General features: G+C 46.6%; 1 protein-coding gene across 2 annotated transcripts in view; it reads left to right on the forward strand.

The window, feature by feature from the left end:
* Positions 1-21,699, forward strand: part of LOC142764824 (uncharacterized) — a 171,117-nt gene that overhangs the window by 104,395 nt on the left and 45,023 nt on the right. For both annotated transcript variants that reach the window (XM_075865356.1, XM_075865357.1), the window contains exon 2: positions 8,329-8,656. In XM_075865356.1, coding sequence (XP_075721471.1) covers positions 8,474-8,656 — 183 coding nt within the window. In that variant the 5' untranslated portion in view covers positions 8,329-8,473. The remainder of the gene's footprint in view (positions 1-8,328; positions 8,657-21,699) is intronic.

The raw sequence follows: 21,699 nt of genomic DNA on the forward strand, positions 1-21,699 counted from the left end.
ATTTTGGGGAGGTCGGCCAATTGTGTTTCTATTGCATTCACCTGGGTCTCCAGTGCCGCGACGCGACTCTCTACAGTAGTAGGAATCTTCCTGTCTGTTATATTTTCCTCTTCGTCGCTCAACGATGGCTTAGTAGTGAGATTGGTTTTGAGCGAGTCAAGTTCGCTGGCTAGTTTTTCATTCTGAGATCGCAAAAGGGCGAGCTCATGCCTGAGTTTTTGTGTTTCGGTAGTGCTTGTGGCAGAAGAAGGTGGAGAGGAGAGAGAGGAGGGAGAGGAGGCGACCTCCACCCAACTGCCCACCTTGGGTTGGTTGCGTGCAGCGTTGCCAGATGGAGCGCCGAGAGCTGGAGATTCCGCCGCGCCAGGTGGCAGCGTTGCCGTTGCTGCTTTGCCAGGAATTGGCACTTTGCCAGTTGACCGGTGCTTTGGTTTTGTTGGGGTCCCCGATGTCCTGGACCCTGGTTGCTGAAGCCTGATGAATTTTTCAGTGCATTCGCGGGAGCTGGTGAGGTGCGGACCCCCGCAAACTATGCACGTTGGGTTGCATTCGTGGGGGGCCATCCCCTCAGGACCAGCGCCCACGTTTTGGCCACAAAGGCTGCATCTTTCGGTGACCGGGTTGGGACAGATATCCGCCCGGTGCCCCAGTGCACCACAGCGGTAGCACGCTGGCACTGTCTTCTTGTACTCCCTGACGGGAGTCAGTTCTGCGTTATAGTGGACGAAACGCGGAACCTTCCTTCCCGCGAAAGTCCACACAGATACGTTGGAGTTCCCCAGCTTGCGCGCATAGACTAGTTCACCGCCACGCCACTGCACACTATGTTTCAGAGACGCACTGGTTTCGAGGTTGTGCACAGAAATCACGCCGCGACACACATCACCGGTGAGCTTGAGGTGACCGCGAAGCGGCAGCGGTCCTTTGCTGGTGTTGATTTGAAAGTCCGACAGCAGTTTCTGAACCACCTCGTTATTCTGTGTGCCACAAATGATGATCTTTTGCTCCCAATTGGGAGAAATGCTGATGTCATTCATGTGCTGCCTTCCGATGAGTTGGGAAATGGCAGCGCCGAGCTCACCTTGTTGAAACGCTGCCTTGAGGGCTACTGTGATGCGTGGCTTGAGCACGATCACGTAGTCGCCAGGATTCATCCTGACCGTTGGTTTCGGCGTCCACTTGGAGACTGGTGAAGTCTTTTGTGGAGCTTTAGGAGATGGAGCGCGAGCGTCTCCAGTGGCTGAATTGTTGAGAGGAGTTTTCAGTGCAGACGCTCCTTCCGCGTTTCTTCGGCGGCGACACCGACCCTCGACGAGTTGAAAAATGTCGGCTTGCTCCGCCGAAATGGTGGATGGGCCGTCGTCTGATGGATTTGTCGGGATATACGACCACGACAGAGTCGTAGGGTCATAGCCACGTTGTTCAGGCAGCGCCATGTTGAGGAGTTGACCGAGCGGCGTCTCCGCATCCAGCAGCGGCGGAGCCGCCGCCGTGAGGCTTAGCTCGTTCGCTACGTTGTGATGCAAAGTTGCTCGAAGTGGCCGAAAATTGGGCGTACCTTGGTGAGATCGGTGTCCCCAGAATCTTGCTGACTTGGCAGATGCAGTCACACAAGTTTTAGAGGAGCCACATTGAAGAGAGCACGGTTCCAGCCGAAAATCGACGGAGCCGATGAGCGTCGCGTCCGATCACTTCGCGAAGCGCCCGCATCTCCCCGCATGTTCAGTTACAACGAAATTACCAAGCACTACAGATTAGGGAGGCAGCACTACCCGCCACCACACTCCTCATTAAATAAGCAGCAGGCGACAGCGTGGCGCCTATTACAAACAAATACGTTCCCAAACCCAATCGCTTATAATCATTGTTACCCGGACCTCTACTCAGACAGATGTAAACACTGCAATCAGCGGGCGGACCTCAAACACATTATCTGGGCTTGCCCCAACATCGTGAAGGGGCCAAACACATACATGAATACGGAGCAGTGGGAGACCGCGCTGCTAAGCTCAAGCATCGAGGACCAACTACAGGTCATCAGGCAAGCCGAAGATGCCGCTAGGGCCCAATGACTCCTAGCTGCCATCTAAGGGAGGGGAGTCAACTCCTCTAACACTTGCCGTTTCAATAAAAGTTGTTTCTCTCTCTCTCTCTCCAGTGGACGCGCATGTGGCGTCGCACTTCGAGAACATTCAACAGCTGACAGTGCATGCGCCGTCGCGCTGTATATATACTCAAGGTCGGCGCTCGCTCGCTCAGTTGCCGCTCGTCCGTTGGTTTGTACGGCGCGTCGACGTCCGAAGTCGCCGTGAAATGAATGCCAACGAATCCACAAACACAATGATCGACGTCCCTTCGACCAGCGCCGCTCTTTCGCATACGTGTGTACGTGTTCACTCATTTAACACCCCCTCCTACAACCACGTTAACCAATTTAGCCATCGACCCAAGTAAGTCGCAATTTAACACCCCATTTCACAACCACGTTAACCAATTTAGCCATCGACCCAAGTAAGTCGCACTTTAACACCCCGTTAACCAATTATATGCTCCGCATCCTCCTCAGTGTTCCCCCGAGGGAAGCTGCGGGCAATTTTTTTTTTACTTTTACCACGTCGCCCAAGAGAAGTTGTACAGACATGAAAACCTCAAAAATATTGCCAGAAATTATTTAACACTTTTCAAGCGAGCTGGTATTTGTTTATTCTGTTATTAATGAACCGTATGCTGCAAGCTGCCCTAAAGAAAAGATCCCAGCGCTCCGTCGTAAGCAAGGCCTTTGTTGGGAGAGTATTACGCCGCAATGTTAGAATTAAAGATCGTCGATGGTGCCCCTTTCTCTCTGAGCACCTGCGCTGCGCAACATAGTTTGTGACACATCATTATATAATTCACGGTATCGCCTAAATGTCTGCATGAGTAGTTAAAAAACATTCTATCTATCTATCTATCTATCTATCTATCTATCTATCTATCTATCTATCTATCTGTCTATCTATCTATCTATCTATTACAGCGTAGGTATTGCAACTGCACACTTTCTTTCTATCTCATTTCCTTAACTCTGCAGCTCATGACAGTATCATGGGGAGCTCAGGAGAGCATATATAAGTTCACCGCCAAAATTTCTGGAAGGGCGCCTTAACTATTCCGAGTAGTAAAACGATACAGTGGTTTATCACTTGCCTTCACTGCCCATCGTACAGGCACTATTTAAATCATCTACGCCCCGTATTTTTTGTCAAAAACGTGGGCAATGAAAGCCTGTTAGAATTTCGTGCTTTTCGACAACACGCTGTTATCCCCGTTTTGCGCGGTCGAAGAACGTGCAAATGAAGAGAAATCAGTTGATCGCGTGCTACATTCACGCTATAGAGAAAGCAGAAAGGGTCTTCACTGCATGGCAAATCAAGGCAGCAGGCGATTCAGAACTGACGGTCGCGTACATCGGATAACAATATCTGGGGTTTTACGTCCCGAAAACCACCATATGATTACGACAGACGTCGTAGGGGAGGGCTCTGCAAATTTTGGCCATCTGGTGTTCTTTAACGTGCGCCGACATCGCTCAGTACAGGGGCGTCTACCTTTTCCTCTCCATCGAAATGCGACCGCCCCGGCCGGGATTGAAACCTCGACCTTCGAGTCAGCAGCCGAACAGCATAAACACTGCTCCACCGCGGTGGACCTCGCATCGACTAATCGAGAGCTTATTTTATCGTGACGTCACGTGACCAGACTGGGGGGGTCACCCATATTATCGGAAAGTGATTACCGAAGAGGTTTTTTTTTTGTCTTTGCATCTTCCAAAGTTGTCCAGGAGTCCACGGCGGAAACCATTCTAAGAATTGAGAAATAGGAACTGTGATAATAGCAAGAATAAAGAGAAGGGACGCCGTATTACACGGCTCTGGAAGTCCCCACCACCTTTACGATGTTCTGAAACGTGCACCTAAATCTAAAAAAATACGCCAGCCTGTAGCATGCATTTCGCTTCGAGCGTAAATCGATATGGTGCGACAAGTCAGGCGGACAAAATCTAATCGGGTCACCGCGGTGAACGTGTGTTCACTGTATAGCGCGAATGGTGAATCCAGCGCGATCGGGATGGCACGTAATCACGCGGACCATGGCGAGACTATTCCGTAAATAACCCGACACTCGGCGCACTTCGGAAGTGGGCGCGTAGTGTAACGCCGCTTGGTTCGTTCTTCGCTTTCCATTGCTTGGCCGCGCGTATCGACCTCGTCGCCCTCACTGCAGCACTCCGCCTCGGCGCGACGTTAACGACTCGGTTCTGCGTGACGCACTGAGTCGCGCTGTGGAGGTGCAGTGTGCACGCCGAGTGCACTTTCATTATCAGTCATGCTGTATTTCATTGGGGACGGTCACATAGTGACCGCAGCTGGACAGGCAACAAGGTCGTACCTCAAGCGTCCGAAAGGTAGCACGCTTACGTGGGCATTATCTATTGTACGTGGCCGTCGGTAACGAGGCCTCTGATCTCTTAACAGATGGATCAAAACCAGGGGTCTATCTTTTCTTTTGAACCTTCGTTTGATACCCACGACGGTAGGCAAAAAGCGACAGAAGATTGGCAAGAGAGGGACAAAAGACTGAAGAAAACAAATTCTTCGGTGTGTGCCGTGCGGCTTCACCTGGTGAGGCGTTTTTGCGGACAGTGAGGTGGTGCTTCAGCAACGCAGAGTAACAAAGTTGGGGCAACAGTGACATCACGTCCATCTTGGCTGGTCAACCTTGAAAGCTGGTGAGCTTGACGTGTACGTTTACATGTACACCGTCTGCCGCCATCCTATGAATGAGTAAATGATACGGTTTTACGTCCCGAAACCATCATATGAATATGAAGGACGCCGAAGTGGAGGTCTCAGGAAATTTCAACCGTCTTGTGTTGTGGGCGTGTACTGAGATCGCACAGTACACAGGCCTTTAGCGTTCGGTCTCCATTGAAATGTGACCACCACGGCCGGTAGCGAACCCGCGACCTTCGATTCAGCAGCCGGGCACTAAATCCGATATACAACCGCAGCAGTCTTCATTACAGGAATCGAGAAACAAGAAGAGTGAAAATAATGACAATAATGATGAAAGACGCCGTAGGCCAGGCTTCTGGAAATTTCGACCACCCGGTGTTCTTAAACGTGCACCTTAATCTAAATACATCGGTCTATAGCATTTCACCACCATCCAAATGTAAGCGCCGAGGCCAGAATTCAATCCGGCTACCTTCGGATGACGGTATCGAATTCCGGTCGTGGCGGTCGCATTTAGATGGCGCACGTTACCAGGACCCCAGGTGGTGCACCTTACACACCACCATCATGGTGGACAGAATGAAGGAATGAGACTGCATTGAAATTCATTGCTTTGTGAAGTAAGCGTTGAAAGTGTAAACTGGAAAATTTTCTATGATAAAGAAATGGAGGAGCTGCGTTTTGAAATTTTGAGAGAGAGAGAATGCAAATACGAACAAAAGAACGTGGTCAAGACGCCACAAGCGCCTCCTAACATCTGAACAAGTGCAAGACGGGGGAAGAGAAAGAAGGCACGAAAGCTTAGTTGCGAATGCGCATGCAGTAGGCGAACTTACAGATGTGACACGCAGGAAGGTCTGTGCGAAAAATATCTGGAAAAGTGCTTGATTTCATCTTTATGCAAGTTAATCGATGGTACCCTTACGATTGCGCTACCACTTTATCGATATGTCATGCCTGAATCATCAGACGCGTTTCTTCATTCTCATACCAATATAAAATTAACTGCTCATTCATCAAATTTTGGTGTGCACTTACACTATCGACAATGTAAATAAAGATTAGAAAGTGGACCTCAGGTTAGCGACGTTTTATGTTCCAAAAAAAATGGCAACATATCCACGGAGTGAATAATGGAGAGTGGGGCGAAGCATTCGTCCGTCCATGCGTCCGTCTGTGTGACCGTCCATGCATCTGTTCGTGCGCCCGTCCCTGCGTTCGTTCATGCATCCGCCCCTGCGTCCGTTCATGCGTCCATCCATGCATCTGTCAGTGTGTCCGTTCGTCCATCTATTCAAAACTCCAAGTCCCACCACCTCGCATCTTTTTATCATATATTCCCCATATAGAAGCACCGCAATTCAGTGGACTTTCCAAGGACTAAACGAGAGGTGGCACACGCACACTTTCTTACGGCTTGCGCTTCGGGTCTACTTCCCACCTTCAACCACCTTGAGTTCATGGTATATACTAGTTCACTGTATTCATGGCACTGCGGTCCAATGCTCTCTAAACCTTTCTAAAACCAAGGAGGTTACGCCCAGCGAGTAAGACGTAGCAAACTTTTTCAGTCAGATAGTGCTTAATATACATGCCAATGGCTGCTAATGGGAAATGAGAGGCGGAGAGTTCAGCTTTTACTTTCTTACGGCTTGCGCTTCATATCTACTTCCCATTTTTAACCACCTCGAGTTCATTCATGGCATATACTAGTTCATTGTATTCATGGCCCTGCGGCTCAACGCTCGCTAAACCTTTCTAAAACTAAGGAGGTTACGCCCAGCGAGTATAATGTAGCAACTCTTTCTTGTCCGATAGTGCTCAATGTACATGCCAATGGCTGCTAATGGGGATCGCAGCGTGCGCGTTGACTAAAAACCGAATGCTCCTGTCTTTCACTCCCCATTAGCAGCCATTGGCATGTACATTGAGCACTATTTTTGATTGTTCAACAACGCACAGAAGAAATCTCTCACCGGCACCACCTTGGAGGTCAAATGTTATACCTATTTCGGGTATGTGCCACGGGTGGTTACGTACTACGAGAGATGCCCAAGCCACGCCTTAAGGAGCTTCGCCCCTAAAAAATCACAGCATATTCACGGAGTTAATGATAATGAGTGCATAGGGTGCACCTTCGAAGGGTTTTATCGGTCAACCTTGAATCATTCGCTGGCCGCGTCCGTCCATTCGTCGTCTGTCTGTCTGTCTGTCTGTCTGTCTGTCTGTCTGTCTGTCTGTCTGTCTGTCTGTCTGTCTGTCTGTCTGTCTGTCTGTCTGTCTGTCTGTCTGTCTGTCTGTCTGTGCGTCTTTCCGTACGGCCGTTCAACTAGTCAACACTCCATGCACCGCCATCTCGCATCTTTGCACCATATATTCATCATATTCATCATAGAATTACCGCCATCCAGTGGAAATTGCAAAGACTAAAACGAGAGGTGGCTATACATACAAGAGACGCATGACCCACACCTTAAGGAGCTTGCCCCCTAAAATATTTGGAAGAAAGAACCGATATACCTGCTTTTTGTATTGCCCTCACAAGTTTTCGGGAAGCGCGACAATTTTTTTTTTCGCAACGAATAATCTCTCCGTGTAGGAATGCCCTCGGACAAATGGGGAATATGCGCTCTATGAAGTTTGTTGACTGTGCATCGGGCTTTTTTTCATTGTCCTATTGTGCTAAGAAAGTGGGGTGTGATAGTACTTTGGCCCCTCATTGTTCCTAATGTAGATGCCACTTCCTGTTCGCGAAAATGTGCGTTCTGGCTGCTAGCCCTGATGATGTCCTCCCCATGATCCTGATTGAGGTTGCTAGAATGGCTAAATGAAATCGCATCAGTAAACTTTCAATATTATTACCGATAAAAAACGGCTTACTTGGATTTATCGGCACGTGGTGTTCCGGAGTAGTGCTTCTTCGTTCACTCGTATTTATGTGGTGGGGAGAAGTACACAACCGAGTGGGCGCTGTTGAATATTGGAAGCTTCAGAATAATTATTTCCCCCCACCGCTTTATATCGTCTATGTCTTCCACCTCACACAATATCCCACATACTGCCCTAATGCGGAGCGAAGCCCAAGGTGTATCACTGCACCTGGGAATTCCCGCAACCTCCGGGCTACCGCCCCATTCCTTCACCCTCAAATTCCTCCTGGGAAACTGCGCTGACGAGCTCAGAGCCGCAAGAGCAGCGTCGACTAATCCTGCGGGCACGTGGTGTGTCACGAGCCACTGGGGCCCTAAACTAAGGTATCCGCCTAACGAGGACAATCCTTTAGGCCTGCATAAATAAAAGCCTTTGTTTTCTCTCTCTCTTTCTCTCTCCTACCCAGCGCAGGGGATTGGCCGACTAGTAAGAGAATTATCCTTGCAAATAATTGATTCACTTTTTGGTTCAATTATAAGTGCATGGTGCCAAGCTTTTGTGTAGGCTCTATATAGTTATTGTAAGCTGTTAACTTTTGTGGAGCTAACTATCTGCTACGAGATAGGCAACGTGGGAATGAGCATGCCAATGCAATGCTGAGTACGTTCATGCTCTCTTGCAGGTGCCACAACATGAGCGTCATCGGGGACCCTAACAGTCATCAAGCAGCATGTGACCGAGCCAGTGTGTTCAACACTCCCACACAATAGCACTCGTGGCCAGTGGCCATGTGAGAATTGATTGTGGGCGAATGAGGTGGCTCCTTTATGGCCAGCACCGAAAATCCTCTGATCCAGGACCACGCTGTCATGACCCTGAACGGCCGGCAGCAGCCGTCGCATCTTCAGCAGCAGCAGCATGCGCGGACGACGTCCCTGGGCCTCACGGCGCTCATGTCCTCCTGCCAGCTCAACAACGAGTTGGAAGTCAAGGCGCTGCTCCAGAGGAAGGTACAGTAACCTATACGATACAATATAGAGAAAATTTATTTAGTGGATTGCTCTAGAAAGGTAATTCTATGAATGGATGGACAAACGGTAGAAAGAGCCATGAGAGAGGCCACAATAGCGCGCAGAGGGCTTCTCACGTTGGTTGGGAAGGGCAGCCTAAGCTTGATTGACCACCACATTGTGGGCGGTCTGGACGGCCCAAAGCTGAACACTTTTTATTGTGACTTCTGATGGCGGAGCAGCACTTGCCCGGGCTGGCTTGATCTCTGCCACTAATGAGGGCATTGTCAGAGCATGTGCTCTAAATTAGCTGCCTTCCCACAACGGACACACGAGGAGCTAGTGTAAGAATTCGGATACATTTTATGAACGAAAGCCAAATTTGGACACAATTATGTGTGGATATGTTAGCTTGACTACTCACCTGATGTTCGTACTCCAGGGACTGCGTGACGATTACGATATACACGTATAAACTCATATCAGTGAAAATGGTAACACACATGTGCATAGCTTACACTGTTTACAATGTTTCCCGTAAAGGCTCATGGCCTAGAAGAACCTCGGGAGCGCTTTCGCGGCGCTCTCGAGTGATGCTTTGCCACGGGTGATGCTTTGCCACTGGCACACAGTGAAGATGTTGATGTTTCTCGGAAGAATGGCACAACCCACCATGGAGGATCGGCCACGAGGCGTGCGGCAGTGGAATTCGGAAAACAAAATAAAGAAACAATAAAAATAGAGAGAGAGGAGAAAAATAAAATGAAAAGGTGCGTGAAAGATAATCTGAACAGGAACAAAATATTTGTGATGATTTAGATGTCTTTTAATGCAATGCTACCTAAAGTTACGCATGTGAACTAATTAATTGATATAATTACAGTGAAGGAGTGCATGAAAGATAATGCTATAGATGTACTGATAGTATTAGCATGGCGTTCTCTATATGCCGTTGTTCTGAGCATCCTGATTCCCCCTTCCTTAATTTATCTCCCACCCCGTTGTTTGAGTTAAAAAAAAAGAAAGCATACTACACTGTGGAAGCAAAAATGAAAATGAAGCTATGATGTCCTTTCCATAACGGCCTACATTTGCACCCTCGTTTACACAGCTGACTGGGGTTAAAACTGGAAACTGAAAAGCTCCCGGAACAAAATATAAATATCCTCGCTGTATTATTTGTGAAAAGCCTGTCATACACGTATAAAAAGGACACAAATAAAAAAACTATGAAAAAAGACATTTCGGCTCCCATGACGGAAGGCTCGTTCACCACGAATTTGTTGTGATTTATTGTGAATAGCGCTTTCATCGCCAAGCCTAAACGTCATTTTTCGTATTCTTTTTTTCATGAAACAAGTCATAGATTTAATTGCATGATTTTCATTACCGACCAGACGGGATTCTGTCAAAGAAGTCAACTTCGAAAGACCTGTATTGTCATAACTTCCTACTGTACAAAGCGATGGACAGGTACGATTGAGTAGAGATACCGGTGATACTCGGTGTCCCACCCTCAGATAATTAGGAGGGGATGAGGGGGTGGAGGAGGTTGAGCATTCACTTCTGCTGCCCTCCTCACGTGCACGTTTATGCATGAAGCAGTCCACGAGTGCACTGTAGGGCAGTTTCCAGCAGCCGGAATAACCGCGCCACGCCCTCTCGTCGGGTTATGAACACTCAAGTTCATATTCAGGTCACGGTGTGCTATTTCTCACTCACAGCTTCATTCTGCACTGCATTCTGCTCACTACTCTTGCCTAGCTTGTCGCAAATGTAGGGTACGTGGTCGAGTTGGAACAAATAGTAACGAACAAACCGTATGGTACAAGAAAGCCACTGCATCTGTTCCGTTTCGTCATCTGTTTTGCTGTGCTTCGCTTCCGTATTCCGTCGGACGGACCACGATTACAGCAGAGCAGCGGCTGCAGTAGCGCGAAGCGAACGCAGTAAGAGCTGTCACGTGCCTGACGGTTGTGCGATGACCTTTCCAGCAAAGCGACACTCGCGACAGTTGCGGGAATCAGAAGGGCGCTTAACCTTTTTCTCGAATTACTCCAACACGTCCTGCCACTTCGGATGAAATGTACCACTGTATATTCAGTCGATAGGGCTACTGAGCACAATGTCGCGGGTTCTATTACCGATCGATAGGCAACTTCGTTCAGATGCGAAGAGTATAACGCAGGTACGCTCACATGCCTATAGCTCTGCTTGTGCAGTGCGGTCTGCTGTTAGGAGGAGAGTAACAAATGTTGAAAAGGTTACAGTGCACAAACACTGACATAGCGACAAAAAATAGAAAACAGGGTTGAATTTTTTCTACTTGACTCTTTCCGCGTATATGTCCAGCGACCAAATGGGGGGAGCAAGGTAAATGTTCGCCAAATGTCTAGTCTAGATTTTTTGCAGCATATCCACGGAATGAATGATGATGAGTGAGGCGAAGCGTCCGTCAATTCGTCCATGCTTCCATCCATGCACCCGTCCGTCCGTAAATGCACTCTTTCGTGCGTCCATGCGTGCGTCCGTCCGTGCTTCTGTGCGTCAGTCCATGCGTACTTGCGCCCATTCGTGCATCCGTCTGTACGTTCGTCCGTTTGTCCATCCGTCTGTGTGTGTGTCTGTCTGTCAGCCTGTCCACGCGTCCGTCCGTGCGTTCGTCCGTCAATCTAGTGAACACTTCCAATACCACCATCTCGCTTCTTTTTATCATATATTCCTCAGACACAAGTACCGCCGTCTAGCGGACAATGCAGGGACTAAATGAGAGTATGTACCACATTTCGGCTGTCAGCGCTTTCTTAACACCGAAAACATGAAAAAGACGTCGGGCTACGTTTTTCGTAACATGTGGACATGCGGATGTGTGCCCGAGGGTGGGTATGTACCACTGGTATGCGAGTATGTGTCACGACAATGCGGGTATGCGACAATGCCACGACAATTCCACGGTATGCGTGCATGTAACACGACAATGGCAGACGCACACGTCGCGTCATAAGAAGTTTCGTCCCTAGAACATTGGACAAAGACAAGTAACAGCAACGAAATACAAGCACTTGTATTTTGTTGGTATTAATTGCGTTTGTCTCGCGATATGCGCTGAGTGTTGCAGTGGAGTACGAACACGCCTAAAGCTACATGAGTTCTAGTTAAAAGCTTGACCAACTGCTGAAAGTGTAGTGACTGAACACACACACACACACCAACACGCACGCAGGAACACACGCACACACGTACGCACCCACATAATCTATGACCCATCCAATTCTTAAACATAGCACTACAGCAAAACCATATATGCGCGATTGTCCCCTTGCGGCAGTTCTTGCAATGACCGTGCTACCCTCAGTTCATTAGCAACCCTTCGTAGCCAACTATAACTTTCCTAGTGCGCATGTCTGCTTCAGAGATACTGTAAAAAATATGTCACGAGACCTGTCCTGTTTTCAAAGAAAAGAATTGTTGCCAAATTACGCATCGTAATAAATATGTAGAGTGTGCACTGTCCAATGTTTATAGAGTACCCTTGCCCAGCAGCCTCCCTTCTATTGGACATACTGAAAGATGCTATGATGATAGGTTAAAAGGATGCCATAATAAAGTGCAAAAAGCTACCGATGGTCACTTGGTGATCCAATGTAAGGAGTGTGGATGTGTGCCATATTTCGACAACACATGCGCTTTATATCAAGACAGAGATTTATTAGCCCGTATGATAGTCGATGCAGCAGATATGACACGTGACGACTTTGAGTGTGTTAGTGCACCTTCTGACTCGCTCACGTGGGAAGATATTTAATTTATGGGTGGTGTGACGGATAATAATGGATAAAAAATGTACGGCCCTGCTCGTGCGCTTTTTGGTGTTCTGCCTTTATTTGCCGTTTATTTTCCTTGTTTCATCCCTTTATTTAATCTGACGTTCACAATAAACGTTTCATTGAAGTTGATTGATCGACTGATATGTAGGGTTTAACGTTCCAAAATCACCATATGATTATGAGAGACGCCGTGTAGGGGGCTCGGGAAATTTTTACCTCCTGGGGTTTTTTAACGTGCCCCCAAATCTAAGCACACGGGCCTACAGCATTTTCGCCTCCATCAAAAATGAAGCTGCCGCAGCCGGGATTTGATCTCGCAACCTGCGGGTCAACAGCCGAGTACCTTAGACACTAGACCACCGCGGCAGGGCCGTTTTGTTGAAGTTAAACGCTTGTGTCTTGTGTTCCTATGTAAAAGTTGTGCGCTTCCTACCAAAAAAAAGATATAACTTTCCGCGTTGCCTCTTCTTCGCGAGAGCGCGTTTTGGTGAGAGAGAAAAAAAATACTTTATTCGCAGGATCCTGCGTGCAGGTAGTTCCGGCCGCGCAGGGCTTGGACTACCGTTCTAGTGCTTTAGTCTGATAGAGTTCAGGAAATGCTGGCCAGGCAGAAGAGAATGAGAACCAACGGCCCGTCAAACCAGGCTGAAGGAACCCAAGTATCTGATGCTAGGCCAGACGTAACCCTCGAGATCTAGGCGCGTTTCGGAGTCCTCGGCTCTACGCTGGCGCTTGGGCTCAGCTTCGCCCGCTTTCAGCACTTCGTCTTCGGATTGGTGACGTCATCCGTATGCACACATAACTCGCATATGTGCTTACCGCGTGTGCTGTAACAATGTATTTTAAGAAATAAATTTAATTAAGGTTGCTTCGGAAGCTTCTTTCGAGCAGGGCGGGAGAAACAGGGACCTATTTATCCATGTCCCTTATCTGACCCTTATAGACACCTTACAAGCAAGAGTTATTGTCTGAAATGTCTACCCTTTAACAGAGCTGTAGTAAGTGGCGTGTATTTCTTTATTGTGCATTTCATAAACATATGACAGTACAGATGTGAGGTTAACAAGGGTATAGTAAAAAGTGTTTAGTCCTTTAATGTGGATTTTGTACACACATGACACATATATATAAGGCATGACGTGGAGTCAAATTTCAATTAACAACGGTAGGACAACTGAAATGGCTTGATCGATGTTTCGGTAGCTGCACCCACCTTTGGCATGTTGAGCCCGTGGTGCGATCAAGGAGGATTAAAAAAGTTTAATCCTCCTTGGGTGCGATCATTGAAACGTGGCCACAGGATTGCTCAACTTAAACCTTGAATGTTTACCCTTTTCTCTCTATCTCTCTCAATCTAGTGCATATTCACTAATGGACACTGTAGGTTGTTTCTCGTTCTTCGAAGTACACTATAGTCCGGTGGACTGGTACAACAAACGTCGCTAGCTGAGAGAACAAAAAATTATGAGCGTCAAATTATCAGTACTGCGTCTACAATTACGACGTCCATTCTCTAAACATCATTTTGCCATGTATTGTGCAGCATCCCATCGAGCGTATGCAAAAAGTGTATGAAACTAAAGAATCAGTATTACATCGAAGGAGGCGAAATAGAAGATTGATGTCGCCTTACATTCGTCTCAGCAGAAATTGTTAAGGACCATACGAGTTTTGTAAGGTATAAGCTGCACTGGCCGAGGTCGAGTAGTTTCGTGCCGCTTACCGAGAGCCGTTCTGCGCACGCCCGAGCAACAGCGACGTCTCAAGGCGCAGAGCTGGCGATCCGGTGATGTCCTGAACGCAAGGACCTGGAGTGACAGGGGTCACAGGTGGGCTGTCGCTTAAATCGCGTGAGCTCGCATGCTAGCCCGTTCGTTTGTCCGTTCAACCGTTCGTAGCTCACGCTACGTATATTTTGGCATAGCCAAGCTTAGCCACTGCTTTTTTTTTCTATGTTCACAAACAACGAAAGAGCCTGCATGCCATGTACCAAAAACATTAACGTGACAAGGCAAACTTCGCTTCCCTGAGTGTGAATTTTTCAACACGGTAGTTTTAGTGACAAGAGTGCAAGCCATTTATTCTAATATTAGACTGCTTCCGCAAGAAACCTCTCCGACTGACGGCATGCCAGGAACCTGGCGTTTTTGCCCGTATGAGTACAGAGGACGTTTTTTTTTTTTTCGGAAATACATGGTTGTATGGCCAACTGCTAATACGCATGTACGATTATATGTATTTTAATAAAGAGTTCTCTCTCTCTCTTCACGTGGTAAACAAGTAGCTGTACAATGCGAATAACTTCTCGAACCTACGTGTTACAAAATGTGTCGGGGCTCCCAACCCTCGACCAAGGCACGACCTTCTGGTGATGGAGCGTGCCGATAACTTGGCCTCCAATTCATACGTGAAGCGGGATCCCGGAACCTTGTAAGTGTGCTTGTCGTGGGAATCTCGACGTGTACGTTTGATTTGCAGCGTTCGTGTTTAGAACATAAGATGAATGACTCTTGTACAGTAGGTACTCTACCATGAGACCTTTTCGCTTACAAATACAGGCGCTGGAGGCGTCCGGTTTTCAGCGATTGCGTAGCAGTATAGCGTTGGCGAATAACGCGTACGTTTTCGACACTGTTCCCCCAGTGTGTGGTCAAGTATTTCAAATGAGTATTTTTCGAAGCTACTCATAATATTACAGGATTTAGCCAATAACTTTAGGCGCCTTCTTTTTCTGAAAGCGTACACAAAGTCTTTCCTTGCTCAGGCACAACTTTAAAAAACACGCTGTTGGAGAGTGATCATTGAAGTGGCCGGAAGTTTCTCGGGGGCAGCTGCTGTCACAATCTTGTAGCCGACCGAAGACGTTATATGGCTTACGGCCGTTTCACATTACATAAAAAGTAGCAATTCTCAGCAAAGTGAGGTGTTGGGCTAGTTGGTTTTTCGTGACTGGAAAAAATTGCGCTATATACTATTGCAGCGGAAAACGAAGTCACGGAGGAAACAAAAAATGAAGTGGACAGTACAAGCGCAAACTATCAACTGAAGTTTATTGAACGAACTAGGAAAAATAAAGGCTTTCTAGAAAAAGAAAAAAAACTGTTTTACGAAGAGGGTGGGGCTCGGCAATCTTGCTCCACGGTCCTCAGGTGCAACACGTGGGGTGATTACGATTACCAGATGTGGGGCTGATTCAAAGTTCTTATATTCGAGTATACTGATTGAAATGCTATTTCTGGCTTCTGATGAATTTGATTTCCGGGGAGGTTAGTGCATTAGGGCTGGAACTGAGTCATGCGTTTTCTTTGTCTGATATGTGAAAGCTTCCTAAATTTTGCGTGTAGTCTTATTTTTTTAATTGGCCAGAATTGTAGTTTTTTTTTAACACTGGGCTGAACCCACACTCTCTGCAGTGCATAGAAAGGTTACCTACATGTGATGGCTGTCTGCTGGCATGCATACCAATGCTCTTTGAGCCGCTCGTTGATGCACCTTCCCAATCGCCCAATGTATTCCTTGGCACATGTCAGTGGGGTATAGTATACGAAGCCTACTTCACATTCAACGTATTTTTTTAGCACGAAGTGTTCAGAATTCTTCTTCCTTCGCGTTGGGGTCGTTCACTTTTTGGCACATTCCTTTCAATTGGCCTCATTCGTTTCAACTGTAGCGCAGTTTTTTCCAACAATTTTCAGACTGCGCGTTCACTCGCTATGAAAAAAAAAAGGCAGTTCGCTACCGTCGCAGTGGTCTGCAGCGAGCTACCAACATGGTGGAAATTTCTCCCTGTGATCGTTGCGGCGTGCAGATTATTTTAATCGGGAACCTGCAAAATAGGGTCAAGCCGTCGAGATTGCGTCGACATGTTTGTTTTGTTAATGGCGGACGTTGCAATTAGATTAAAAAGTGTCTTTTAATGACGAAACACGCGTGCTGTTCGTTAATGTTCATGAAAACCTAATAACATAAAGCACGCATTGGGATATTACGTTTGCGAAATTCTGCAGTATTTGTCACAAAGAACGGCGGCATGAAACGTTGCTTGCCTCATTATCACAGTGAAAATCGCAGAGAATTCGGAGTTAATGTGAGACAAAATAGCTATAAGGGGCGGTGGCTAACTGAGTGAATGGAGCGAACGGAACCACTCTTTTTTGCGACGACCGCAACATGTGCAACAGCCTTTAAATTCATTGTGGTGAGCTGACCCCGTAAGACTGTTTAGGGAAATGTTCGATGCTTTAGAGCACGATGTGCTCTACTATGGTAGAGCAGAGAGCTCTTCCAGATCAAAGACAACCTAGGCAATAAGCCCAGCTATGAGAGCGTTGATACGGGAGACCAACTGTTCAGTACAAACGTTCGACAATTCAGAGCACGATGTACTCTATGGTATAGCAATGAGCTGTCCTAATGAGTTGAGAGAAAGAACAAGACTTCTATGAAAAGTTGTTAACGATTTAGAGTACGAGACACTTTACTATCGGTAAAATACCTCGTGCTCTAACGATTTAGAGTATAAGTTACTTTACGAGGTAGTTTACCACGTTCTTAGTGAGGCCGTGGACACAAAAATTTGGCTTCATTTCGCGACGCGTGAACGCAAGTGCAAAGTGCTTTCGAGGCGAGATGGCAATGTTTGTACGAGTTCGCTCAGGGATTAAGTAAGAGGGTGTTTTGAAACGAAGTGGTTAACGATTTCGAGTAATTGGCAGTCTACTATGGGAGGGCATAAAGTCGTCCGTAGGCGAAAAACCAGCCGAGACTGTCTATACAATTGCTATTGAAATGGTATAAAAAGCACTGCTGAAAGGTGGGGAACCGAATACGTGTGTTCCGGACGCTTTCGCACAGCCCGAGTAAACTATTGAGCAAACACGCTATACTTTCTGTCTGCTACTGTCCAAGGACGTTGCATTCACAACTAAAAAGACAACTGTGGAAAGAAGCAGAGAGTATTTCACCACAAAAATTGCGTTATTTCTTTCCATTGTTTTTTTATTGTACGCGTGCAGCACCGAAATGCCGCTCACCACGACGGTGCATATCGAGCACAGCAATTTCACCAAGGTAAAGTGCTCGTTAACCGTGATTCCCAGAGAGACAGAGAAAGAATAGGTTTGTCCAAAATGAAATCAAACCCAATCCGAGAGACTTCTCATGATAACGCATTAAGGGTCACCTTCTCAGTTGATGCCGTTTACATTAGGGCAAGAGTCTTACATGCCCCATCAAACGCGAGACGTTGCTGTATACTGGAAAGTTGAAGGGAATCAGTGGAAACTTTTAAGGACTCCTTTTTTGTTTGACACGATAACAATAGGAACAGACAACACTGCCAAGGAAAGAGTAGGGAATACTATTAATAGTAAGGTGTATATGAAGAAAGAAAAATGGACAATAGATAAGTTACCTTGAGCAGGCAAGAACGTGCGACCTTTGAATAACGCGTCGGACGCTCATCGGACCCGTCATTAGCAGGTCGCACGAGTCTCACGGTCTTCTGACAGTGAAGCTAAAGAAAAGCCTTACGGTCTTCTGTCAGTGGGCACGAGTGAGGCACCTTACACATGCTTTGAGTGCTTTCATTTCGATATGTGTCTTGGATCTGTAGCCATTTGCAATAGGAATTTTTTCAGCTGTTGGCGAACGTTGCGGTATATAGTCTTACACAAACTCTAGTAGCCATAGCCTTGACTTTTTAGAGTGTGCGAATGCTCGTTATGTAGGCATTGGTAAGTACTATAGTGAACTAGATTATTCTAGTTGACAATAGTAAGGACAGAGTGGATTCCAACAGAAGGCAAGATCCCGATGGGTAGGCTGAAAGTTAGGCAGGCAGATGAGATTCAGACGTTTACGGGGATAACGTAACTGCGGCAAACATAAAGTCAGTTTATTCGTGAAGCATGAAAGGGCCCTTTGTCTTGCAGTTAGCGTGGTCAGGCTGATTATGAAAAAAATGAAGTGAAACGAGAACTTCTTCAGTATATGAGTATTATACATACGAAGTATTTAGTCATCTTCTCCCTTTAGCAAGCAATACTTTGCTTGATGCATCAGTGACTCTGCTGAGTATAGCTATAGGAAAGAATAACTGAAGTGCAAAACTAGCAGCACACGGCATGGCTAGCATTAGCCAGAATGACCTTTCTTTCTTTTTTAAGGAGCACCGCACAAAAGGATATAAAAAAATCCGTCCGTCCGTCCGTCTGTCTGTCTGTCTGTCCGTCTGTCTGTCCGTCTGTCTGTCCGTCTGTCCGTCTGTCTGTCCGTCTGTCTGTCCGTCTGTCTGTCTGTCTGTCCGTCTGTCTGTCCGTCTGTCCGTCTGTCCGTCTGTCCGTCCGTCTGTCCGTCTGTCCGTCCGTCCGTCTGTCCGTCTGTCCGTCTGTCTGTCCGTCTGTCCGTCTGTCCGTCCGTCCGTCTGTCCGTCAGTCCGTCTGTCCGTCTGTCCGTCTGTCCATCCGTCTGTCTGTCTGTCTGTCTGTCCGTCTGTCCGTCTGTCTGTCTGTCTGTCCGTCTGTCTGTCTGTCTGTCCGTCCGTCCGTCCGTCCGTCCGTCCGTCTGTCTGTCTGTCTGTCTGTCTGTCTGTCTGTCTGTCTGTCTGTCTGTCCGTCTGTCCGTCTGTCCGCCCGTCCGTCCGTCCGTCTGTCTGTTTGTCGATATGAACGTCTTGTGGATACGCCGGAGGGGCGCGGGACGGCCGTAGACCACTAAGAGCTTCGCCCATGAAATATGCTAACATAAAGGACCCAAACACAACCCCTGTTTCATGACTCACCAACTCGACCATCGAAAACCTTTAAAAAGTAAGCCAATCCGTACTTCGTCTTTTATTAGCTTGCGATGTTGTTAACTAAAAAGTGGACTGCGTGACTGTTATAAAGATCCTGTTTCCGGAAAAAAATTTGCTAATAGGTAGCAACTCATTAAATACCACTCGACGCACTTGCATGGCATGCACGCGCTCGAAATGGGTGGGGACGACGACTAGGTAATCGCTTGTGATGGCGAATTAAACTACCCTTAGCTTCGAGTTAATGTCGTTCGCGTACAGAAACTGATATAAATTAATTATAATGTGCACGCGGAAGTGCGCTACGCTCAGCACAAAGCCATGAAGCGCCGCCACATTCGATTTGCGCTAAGCGTATAACTGGTCTGAAAGGAAAGTGTTTACAGCGCATAATTCATATTTTTTAGAGATGATGGTCCCCATATTTGTATATAACAAAGATTCTGTAGTGCATTGTCATCATTCAAGTTATTCTATGTGCAAGCCAACGCGTTTGAGACACTCGTTTTTTTTTTTTTTTTGGTGGGGTGAGGGGGGGAAAGGGGTGTGAATAAGAGGACTTTCCGCAACGAATACGAGAGATCAATGGCAAATCACTAGAGCTGATAAGCGAGATGCGCCCAAGAACTGTATTGGATGCTCGGTCACTGCTGCACATTCCATTACTTACCCAGAATGTACGTGTTGTGTGCACCGTAAATAACAGAAGCCATCTTCTTTTTCTCAGAAATTATTTATTGTCTCAGCTTTACGCGTGTAAACAACCGCGAGGCGTGCCATAAAGCAGAAATTTTGGGTCGATTACGTCCACCTGTGGTTTCCAATGCATGTCTTAATCTAAAAACTTGTAAAAAAAATTCAGCCGGTGCCACGTACCTAGGCAGTCGACGTGATGCGAAGCGTGCGGACGGAAGGGGATAGTGTTGTCAATTGTTTATTGAGCGATATTCTGTGAAATGACGCTAAATTTATGTATAAATTTTGCAGACACATGTTGAACAGTTGCAGATGCTTATGCAACCAGTTGTTTGCGCTTGCACAACGATGCCAACAGGATTGTGAGTATTAGCAACACCAGAATCGATCAGCTATAGTATGGAGCACTGGAGCTTGCGAGGATGATAGCCCTGTACACTGCTGCATAAATCAACTCCAACGCATGGCTCCTAACTACAAATGACGTTAACTCAATGTACCTGCTGTATGGTAGCAGTACATGTGTAATGTATATAAAATTGGATAGCCAGCACGGCAACCACTGTTGATGTTTCACGAACATCGGGGTCTGTTTGAAAAGTATATCCGAGGACTGACATGGCTCTGCGGTCGAATGCTTTGAATCTGCCGGAACCATGACATTTAATATTCGCATTCGTCGGGTCAACGTTGCCGATATCATATCTTTCTTAACCCTAACGGGTTAAAATTACCCATATGTGTTCTCGTCGATCCTGGGTAGACACCAAGTGACGGTGGCACATGCCCGCCCACGGGTATGTGCCACTGCCTGGCGGCAAATGTTCGATGACGCACACGATGGAATTGTTACATTTTTCATGTCTTAACTAGCACGTCCTATTCGGCAAACCATCCTACCCTCCTGTACTAATATTGGCTCGCGCCGAAATGAAGGGGTGATCACGAAAGCACCCCCTAGATTCGGAGTAGACGTAAGCAGCTAGATAGATAGATAGATAGATAGATAGATAGATAGATAGATAGATAGATAGATAGATAGATAGATAGATAGATAGATAGATAGATAGATAGATAGATAGATAGATAGATAGATAGATAGATAGATAGATAGATAGATAGATAGATAGATAGATAGATAGATAGATAGATTAGATAGATAGATAGATAGATAGATAGATAGATAGATAGATAGATAGATAGATAGATAGATAGATAGATAGATAGATAGATAGATAGATAGATAGATAGATAGATAGATAGATAGATAGATAGATAGATAGATAGATAGATAGATAGATAGATAGATAGATAGATAGATAGATAGATAGATAGATAGATAGATAGATAGATAGATAGATAGATAGATAGATAGATAGATAGATAGATAGATAGATAGATAGATAGATAGATAGATAGATAGATAGATAGATAGATAGATAGATAGACGCCAAAGTGCTTGACGTACGCAAAGGAGTGCTTCTCATTTAATGCATTTATGTACCGCTGTGACTGGGGGTTATTGTTGTTGCTTAAGTAGGGCAAGTGCTTCTTATGCACTACTTTGCCGAACCCCCTATATATATAGGAGGAATCACGCTGCAAGCAGCGATACCCGAGATTGTAACTTATACTTCAATTTTATGCGCCTGGACAGAGTGGCAAGTCTGCTTTCCCGCGTGCCCCGTATTCTGTAATTCCGACATCGCATCGTGTGCCTCAGC

Source organism: Rhipicephalus microplus, chromosome 6 (genome assembly GCF_043290135.1).
Source record: "Rhipicephalus microplus isolate Deutch F79 chromosome 6, USDA_Rmic, whole genome shotgun sequence".
Lineage (NCBI taxonomy): Eukaryota > Metazoa > Arthropoda > Arachnida > Ixodida > Ixodidae > Rhipicephalus > Rhipicephalus microplus.